The following is a 9,773-nucleotide window of genomic DNA, read 5'->3' as shown; positions in this document are numbered from 1 at the left end:
ATGTGTGCCCTAAGTGCCCCTGGGGTAGGGTGCCATGTAACTATAAGCAGGTACCTTATACAAAATAGTTTTATAAGCCCTAGTGAGGTAAAATAGCCAAATTTGTTTTTCCCTCATGGTAAAAATGCCCCCATAGGCGAAAATAGGGAGACTTTATTTTAATTAACAAAGTCCCCATAAGAAACAGATACCTTGAGTTTGATATCAAATAAATTGTTATAATAAATCACAAAACTTTCCTTTGTTGGATTTAATATAACTATTTCAGGTAAAGAGTTTTAAAACTCGACCTGAAAAATGCCATCTTCAGCTCTGTAGTGCCCTTCTATGATTGGCCATTCTCTGTCAGCCTGGCCAGGCTGCCTTGATGAGGTGTGAAGTGGTCGGGATGAACAAAAAGGATGTGCCTTTGGGAGGAGATCTGCCTCAGCAGAGGGTGAAACAGGATGGGGGAAGAGCAGCCAAACTGGTCGTCAAAGGCAGGGAAGGACATTTGGAGCAGCACAGGACCTCCCCCATTTACTGCAACCCCAGACAATTAGGTGCCCTCTTGATGAGATTAGGATAGGGCAAGAAGGGACTACCTGTTTGCTGCAGGTACAAAGGAGCTGCCCTGAGTCCCCTGCATCAAGGCATGCAAGCAGAGCCCAGCTGACCAGTGTCCAGTGGGCATTTGAGGATTCTGATCAGGTGCATTCTGGGAATTGTAGTCCCAGCTCCCAAGGAGCAACTCAGAGCTTCTGGAACCTTGGATCAAGTTGTGTACACTTCAAGGGCCAAAAAAGGACCTCTTGAAGAATATCCTGAAGTTTGGAGCAATTCTATAAGTTGAAGAGGTGTATTGTGGGAGTTGTAGTCCCAGACCCCAAGAGGCAAACCAGAGCCTCTGAACCCTTGGCTGGTGCTGTGGACCACTGAATCAAGAAACACTTCTGAAAGTAAGTGTAACAGTGTTACCTCATGGGTGGCCTGAACTCTGGACTTTGTCCCTGTCCAGTGTGACCTTTTTAACCCTTTGAGCACTAGTTGCGTCTATGCACTAGAAAACATTAATTCTTTATAAATTCATATCTCCTGTTCCCCTTATCGGAGTTTGATTGTTTTGGTGTCATTTTAAAGATAAAAATAAAATCTATTTGTATAAATTGGTGTTGGATTTTCATTGTGTTTTCTATTTTACTTATTTACTGTTTTGTGATTTTTAGATGCTTTACACATCTGTTTCCTAAGTTAATACTTGTCGCTTGTTGCCTAGCTACCAAGGGTTGAGTTGGATTTAATTTATTGAGACCTAACTGGACCTAAGTGGGGGTTTGTGGCCTTTTGCTAGGTGTAGGTACTTGCCTGCCCTTACCAATAGTCCACTTTCCAACAACAAGCAAATGCATAAGCATGTTGTATAACAGGTTTGCAGGATAATACCATCATTTATTTGAATAGCATCAGGTTTTGAGGTTAGTACTATGAGACAGGACGAGATTTACTAAAAGTTAACACAATGCAACACAATGCCACACAAGGAAAGTTGCTTTGCTGCATTGTGTGAACGGGAGAAAGCCTAACAGTTCCATGTTCGCAATGGTATGGTGCTGTTCATTACTGTCCCTGGCACACTTATAATTACTTAGCACCAATGCAGGCACCCTTGTGCCATGACGCCAGGGTACCTGCATTGTGGTCTGAACAGTTTTTGTTCAGGGAGGAACACCTTCCCGCCAAAACCTATTCTTAGAGGCATGTTCATGTTTGTATGTGTGCTGCAGAATACAGCACGCATGAAAAGAGGAACCAAAGAGGAGAGATAAAAAATGTATCTCCTTCTTATACCAGCCTCGGGCAAATGCACCATTTTGGCACAAAAAAAAAAGGTTTACAGACCCTAGGAAATCTGGGTTTACTTCAAAATGCATGCATGGATGCATGGAATAACCATGCTACGACCATGTATTGCCTACTTGACACAAAATAATGAAAGCCAGCACAATGTGCTGTCTGGGGTGGCTCATCTGCAATAGCGGAGGAGCATCGCCCCACTGGCTAAAAGCCAGCAGCAGAAAATTAAAACAATATTTCATTATCGTTTTATTGTTCTGCTGCGGTCTCACCCACCATGTGCTGAGAGGGGTGGTGCTGGGCCATGGGGAGGGGAGAGGAGAGGAGAAGTGGAGTGCATTAAGTGCGCATGTGTGTTTGGCCAGCCGTCTTTGCGGCAGCCACCGCTGTGTGGTGTGTTGCATTATTTAGTCTTACAAAGCCATGCAATGTCTTGAGATTCAGGTCTTGCATGGCTTAGTAACTTCAAAAAAAGTTTGATATTTTGCTTGAGCCAAATAAGCGTTGCACCTACGGCACAAAATGTTAGCAAATCCGAGCCTAAATGTCTATCATGTGTATGCAGGAATACTGCAAGAAACTGCAGAAGGCAAGGAAACACAAGCTGTCTATCTGGCCATACGCCATAGCGATGTCATTCTTTACATGCTACATGTGTGTTGTGCTGCAATATTCTGCTCCACCATACCTCTTCAATTCAGAAAGGCAGTTGAAATAATGCATTTTTCCTGGAGCCAATCAGATTTAGCTGCCAGACCTCAGTATGAATAGCGTTGCCCCTATTCTTCATCATGGAAAGTCTGGTGCTTCCAGAATGGAGGCATCTACAGGGTGCCTGCTAAATTGCAGAGAGGTTGTAAATTGCAGTGGAGCCAGTGCTTAAATTGTGGCGGTGTTAGCCAGAGCTTGGCGCTGGCACTTATTTCTGACAGTCCACAATGTGCAATTCTGCACCTAAGCACCTACAATTAACTGCTTTAATATGGTTCGTATTGATATTTTCACTTAGATTTCTTCAATTACTGCAGTTCTGAGAAACTACTATCCTGTACACTTGTACTATGTGTCTGATACTACCAGGCTGCCAATTGATGCTCCTATCCTAAAACATAGTGGGGGAGATTTACTAAAAGTTCATGCAATGCAACGTAATACAGCGAGCCAGGTGGTGCTATCTATTACATTTTTAGCACATAACATCGGCAGTAAATTTAAAAAGTCAATATACATTGAAGTAAAAATAATACTACCTCGTCCAGGCCCTACTTGAAGCTTTGGGTGACATGGACCAGTCCAATTTGACAGATTTGTTAAAGTGTGATGGCTGGTAGGTAACAGTGGCACTGCTGTTGGCAGCAGGGGCAGTGGGTTGTGCAAGCTGCAGCTGTCTCCCATGAAATACCTTTGGGCCCTGGTACTTATTTATTACAAATTAAGCACTGTAGCGGAATATCATTTGGGTGAACAGTGTGAGCTAGATTAGATGCCATTGTTCTGAATAATTATCTCCTGGCAATGATTCACACAGCAGGTAACCGATCCCCTGCAATGATTATAAAGGTTAAGAAACTGAGAGATTAGGTGTGCTGTTCTTCTGAGACCCTGGCTCATTTTACATGAGTGAGCCAAACGCCCAAAGCTTTTTTATAACAATTTAGAAATCACTGACTTGTTGGATGAGGGTTGGCACAACCCTCTCATTGCAGCTAGAGTTTAAAGAGCTGCAACCAGTACTGAGTTTAACTAAAGCACCAGTTGTAGGTTTTGAAGCGAGGAAGAATAATTTAAAACGGGGGATAGGACGGCACGCGTGAGAGAGTGGGGGTAAGGGACCATTTATGCTTAACCATAACATTTACAGTACATGACGAATCGATCACGGTGATGAGAGTTTTTCTGTGCAGGCCAAAATAACTGTAAGTGGCATCAAGAGGTTTTCTCACAGATTTGTTTGAAAAAGAAGCATGTACAGTCTAGTTATTCGCTGGTGCTTGCCACGTTGAGTGCGTCTGCCAGAGCGTGGTCTGTGCACCCTATTACAAAATGTATCTTCACTTCCCAGATCAAGTGTCAGCTTCCTGAGTTCGTACTTGCACTTTAGAGACATCTGCAGTGAAGGACGAAGAGACGGTTCAAAATGCTAATCTGTCACTGCGGGAAAACCATGCCTTACGTCGAGAGGGGTGGGTTGGGGAGGGGCGCAGTGACGCCCCACAATCGAGGAGTTAATGTGGGGGATTCTTAGGATCATCTCTGATCCGTCATCTAAAGTGCCCTTAAGGGGCACACTATATTGTGCAACACTTCTTGGAGGGTGCATAGTTAGTCCACTTTGTCAATACTCTCAGGGTGGCAATGTGCTACCAGCGAATGAAGGATAGTGTCTCCACATTTGGGTGTGGGACACCTCTACTTGGCTCACTGTTTACCTCAACAAATGACCGTTCATCATGCCTCCATGCGAATGAGAGAATGTCCCTATTATGCGAGCATCAAACGGGCGCCTGCACAATGGCTGTAAAAAAAGGGGTGCACTGGCACCCACGGTCTCTTGTGTAAACAAGAAGTACTCTAGGAGTGCATAGAGAAGGTGCAAACGCCCTCTTCACCCGGGTCTCCTCTGTAATATGACTGGAGATACACTTGCCCGTACTCTGCAAGAAAGTGTTCCAATTTGAGAAATTTGCCCGCGGGTGTGAAACACGGTGACGTGAAAAGTGTAAAGTGATGGAATGTATTAAAAAATATTTATTGAGTAAAATGTCGGGACTCATGAGATGTGCACCTGCGACGGGGAGTGCACGGGTGGGACATTTACTGTTATTCAAACTTTACTTTTTTATGGTGCTTGCATATTGAAAAACGGGTTGCGAAGCACTATGTAAAACATAATGAGTTTAGAAAATGCATTGTAAGTACATTTGGAATTGCTCCCCAGGAAGTAATTCGCCTACTATAGGCTCTTTTTTTACCAGGCTGAAGGTGGATATCAGGGAATGAGTGAACGTGATATAGTCACAAACATATAAACTGAGAAAGAATATTTAAAGAGGATTAGTTTGCTACAGGTTGTATAAAGAAGGGGGAACAGTAAAATCATACTACCCATTGAAGGAAAAAGCAATGTACACAAACCTCTTTCAAAAAGACGTGCACTTCAGATTTTAGACTCCCAAGCCAGGACCTGAATGCAAACATAAAAATGCATACACATTTTCTAGAAGACAGACTGGAAATGTGACTATTACACTGTATGTATAAATAACATCTGCCTGGTAGAAACTGTGCCTGATAGATTCTATTTGATCCTGTATAGATTGTATACAGCTCAGAAAATAATATCTAAAACCAATATTTAACATAACGCCCGGAGACAAACAGGTGAGGAAACTGGATACGAGTAAAGCGAAACATTCATGATTTATAATTATATCTGATTATATTATTCAAAAGAAGAAACCAGAAATGACCGTCAGTCGGGGCACTGAAGTAATAACAGTTTTATACAGGATACACAGGGAGAGGGAGAGAGAGAAAGAGGGAGGTTTGACAAAATTAACACAAGTGTTCAGGGCATCCCACTCCGGTAATTAAGCTTTGATTTGTATATTAGAAACCAAGCTGATCATTGTAGCCAGATAAATATCAACCAGTGTGCCCCATGTGTACCCCTCAAGCACAGACACATGAAAGCTGGCCTTCTCCTGTTAAATAATTGGTGATGCAGGACGTATAGGATGTGACTGGGTCTAATGCCATTGAACTAGTGACCTACACGCGCGTGGATCGAACAAGTGGCATATGTGAGCCTCGCCCGTCCCCGAACAAGACCAAGTGTAAACAGGAAGTGGGGGTGAGGTAACACAAACCAGGGCCATGTCTGTCCCACGTCAGTCGTGACTAGCCCTTCGAATCCCGCGCGTGTTCGTGCATGATATGCCTGCCTGTTTATAATTAGAAAAACAAAACCGCCTGCGTCAGAACAACGATGTAAGTCAGACAGGATAATATGCTCTCTTGGCTGTTCAGCATATGCATCGTTTTAAGTTAATTTGGCAGGATGTCTTTGTTTCAGAAAAAAAAATAGTAGGTTCACTGATTTCAGGTCGGTACAAAGTGGTCCGGTCGATAGCTGCACGTGCAGAACACAGTACTAACCAGGCTAAAACCGTTACACACGCCTGGAAATGTGTCACCGGCTGTATGCTTCAGCCGTGAGTGACGTTTGGAAAAACACTGTCATTCGCCATTTCTGTCACACCTACCTGTAATTGGACTACGGGTGAGCATGGTCACGTAAGCACCCTTGTAAACAATTACTCAGATACGATATGGGAATGTGTGACCGAACTAGCAAAAGAAACAGGCTTAGTGCCATGAAGCATTAACTAGTCAATAATTGATGGGTAAGGCATGGTATTTTCTATTTCTTGCTAACATAGGTCCAAGCCATTTTAGTAACAAGTTTGTAAAGTAACACAGGTGTGTATAGGACAACAAGTAATTAAGCTCTGTAGTTCTTAATACCGCATTTACTGTACATGCATCGGAGAAAAGCCCATTTACTGTATATGGATCCGCGAAAATGACGTACTTTGTATGGAGCAAATTAAAGCTGCAAATTAGGCCGTGCAAGTCAGAGTGTACATAGAAAATACTTAGTATGTTTTGCTAAACACATTTCATTGTTGCGTCCTCGTTAATTGGTTACATCTGATTAAATTGTATGGGATGTATATTGTATTGGATGGGTGTTTTGCAGCGCTGTTTTACCATTGCGACACCCAATGCACTCTGTAGAGCGCGAGTGCGATCGTCGGTTCATAAACCCATACGCTCTGCCTGACTGCAGCTTTTATTGAAAGGTTTAATTTGCGCCACGGTTACTGTAAAGGTAAACCTGTGCGTATAAAAAGGTTGCAGGAGGCAGTTGTAATAGTAAATAGGGTTGAAACAGTTTCCATAACCAAAACGTCAGGATTCATTTATTTACCTCTGCCAGCTCTGCGGGCCTCGGGCGTCGCAGCTCAATATACCTAACCTGTCACCCTGATTATACAAGGCGAGTCTGATAGGAAGGTGGCCGTGCGCTGTAGCATCCACTTCAACGAGGGACACGAATGTTAACCTCGCCGGCTGCAAGGCCTCATATTATATTATTGTTGGCTTTTTTTACTTCAGTGAAACTGGGTTTTTCCAATACAAAAGAAAACCTGAGCAATCTCTTTTACCAGATCATGGCCTTTCCGGTACTTTATTGCCTAAATCATAAGACAGTTTATTTGCAGAAAATCTCTCCGTTATGCTACGACAACATTTATTTTCCTAACCTAGAAGGCGAGAAAGTACACTTCAGCCGATAAAAGCACAAAATATAAACACGAGTTGCCCAACAGTCCATCGGATGTGTTTATTAAATAGCGTGTCATAATAAAACATATTTCCCTCTCTGCCTGAGAACTTTCTTTTTGTAAACCTTAACAGCAGTAAACAGGTGTGGGGAGGGATCGGCTCCAGTAGCAGCCGCCCCCGAGGGAGGGTAGGGTACAACCCACAGGGAGATTGAGTCAGACAGTGAGGCAGGAGGAGAAGCCACGAGTGAGAAGTCTGACAGTCAAGGCCCTGCCAGGAAGCAAATATGAAATATCCAGGAATGACACCATCCCGAGTCCGCACCTCTCCATAAGGTGGAGGGAGCAGCGTTCGTCAAATATGTTAATGTCTTAAAAAACAAGTACACGTCCCAAGACGTAAGACGGTAATTTACACATGACATTCAAAGACTGGACTTTTTTCTCTTAAAACTGGTCCGCAGCAGTTAAAGACAGCGTGTTGGGGCGAATATTGTAATTTACAGTATATTCCGAGGGTGATGTGGGACGCATTTTGGCTTGTGGCGTTCATGGACAGTCACCTCACCGCCTCTGCCCGACTGCGCTCTTCCGCCTAAGTGGCCTTCCTGCTCCACTCCAAAATGTTCTCTGTTTGGCCACACCGAAAGTTTTTGCTCTCCACTTGCTCAGCAGAGCTCCCTGATTCCGAGAGCCTCGATCTCCAGTCCGGAGCTCCCGGCAGCCAGTCCAAAGGCACTGCCGGTCGCAGGCGCACAGCGCAAAACAAGAGCCAGAAGCACGTCTCCATCCTCCGATCTCTTCCTCCAGACCCCCCCGGCACTCAATAGGGACCGACAATGACCGCCTCCACCTCCTTGGACGGCCTCCGGTCCTTGACAAGAAAGTTTATCATACCCTCAGACTTGATGAGAAGGTTGCAGCCCAGGAAGAAGATGCCGAACACCACGGTTAGCGAGAGGACGCACATGACCGCGATTTGGACCACACGCATGATGTACAGGCTGTGCTCGTCGGGCTCGGCAGGCGCCTCGAAGCCGTCCCCGGTCACCAGTGGGGCTTGGGTACAGCAGCCCCGCAGCACCTGCTCCAACGCGGTGCTGCCGTTCCCGGGGAGCCCGCCGGGAGTCGTCAAGTTCAGCAGCAGCGTCTCGTTCATGCTGTCCAGAGTCCCGACTAGGAGTGGAACAGGTGGCGGGTCCCGGTGGAGACTGGAGAAGATGCAGCCAGAGGAGCTCCGCCCAGGGTTGGGCCAGCTAGCGGCTCCCACAGGCGCTATACCGGGGTAGAGAGCACGGGACGAGAGTCGAACATTGGCCTCCTCCCTCTAGTGCTCCCTCTTTGCCTGTAATCAACACTGATGTTAAAGAAAGAGTGATTCTGCCTCCCAGCCTTTTTGACAGCTATCTGGGCAAGCATCACTCAAGGGAGGGACCAGATCAAGGGGAGTGTTCGTAGAACCGGTGCCCTAGAACTGCGCGGTGAAAGAACGCCCCCTGGAGGTGGTTGCTGTAGTATTACACTCGGCAAAAAAAACACCTCACCGCTTAACGTGTTGACGTTCTGCAAAGTGAGCGCAGCATAGGTGTATCTCTCGGTCTTAATATGGGAAAAAGCACATCCCTTTTTATATTTTTGTGTGCTTTTTTAACATCTAAAATTTGTGTGTACGACTGAAATATAATTTCGCCCCTGAGAGTAGGTCATTTCTTATTCACTGGACTTTAGACAGGAGGTGATATTTTTCTTGTTTTCTGTATTGTCTGTATAAACTAATCCAAATGAATACATTTGAACGTTAAAAAGACAGGAGGTGTGATGAAACATAATTCACCTTGCTTAGCAAGCGGATTGTAATGTAAAAATATTTACATATTTTAGTCAGCATTTCAAACAAGGATCATGTTATGTAAATATAAGAATGTGAGACTGATCCAAATGATCAATACTCGTGTTTATTTGATTCAGTTTAGTATTACGGTTTATAAATGCACACTGTGTTAACACATTACAAACAATGCACGTCTGTATTAGGTGTAAGTATCCTTTATTAAAGCACTGTGTTAGTGTAGGGGGTTACCAGCGATACCAATCAGAGCTATTTCCCACAATCTGCTCAATTGTGTCATAAAATATTCAGAAATTAAAAAATTCCATCGGAAGATATACAAGTCTGCATCCAGTGACTTTTCGACTGACGTATTTCACGATGCAGTTTTCTGTGCTGCCAAATTGTGATATTTACGTTTTATAACGTCTCAGACAGACAAAGCTGATACTTTTTTGCAAGTGCGTATACGAAGTCTCATCTTAATTAACTAAATTAGCCTGTTGGAGAATGTGGGTAAATAAAAACACTTCGCAATATTTGTATCCAGTAAAAATCTCACCTTATCATCTTGACTTGCACATTTCTCGACTCTAGAATTTCTATTGCGGTAGCATCTTAAATGCTTCATTGCTTTATAAAATTGGTATATTAAAATATCTGTACATGTGTCGTCCAATAAAGAGGACACACAGGCATACAGCGTGGATTGAACATTGCTCAATTGCTTTTAAGAAAGTGCCACAATTTGAAGGATGCTT

The 9,773-nt window shown here is 44.0% G+C and overlaps 1 protein-coding gene across 1 annotated transcript; it reads right to left on the bottom strand.

The window, feature by feature from the left end:
• Window positions 1-7,218: 7,218 nt before the first annotated feature.
• On the bottom strand, window positions 7,219-8,573 carry RPRM (reprimo, TP53 dependent G2 arrest mediator homolog). Its single transcript, XM_069225169.1, has one exon. It carries the CDS (start codon window positions 8,341-8,343, stop codon window positions 8,008-8,010), a length of 336 nt encoding a protein of 111 aa, XP_069081270.1. The 5' UTR covers window positions 8,344-8,573; the 3' UTR covers window positions 7,219-8,007.
• Between the last annotated feature and the right edge of the window lie 1,200 nt (window positions 8,574-9,773).

This window comes from Pleurodeles waltl, chromosome 3_1 (assembly GCF_031143425.1).
Source record: "Pleurodeles waltl isolate 20211129_DDA chromosome 3_1, aPleWal1.hap1.20221129, whole genome shotgun sequence".
Lineage (NCBI taxonomy): Eukaryota > Metazoa > Chordata > Amphibia > Caudata > Salamandridae > Pleurodeles > Pleurodeles waltl.
This window is presented reverse-complemented; position numbering and strand designations above follow the sequence as displayed.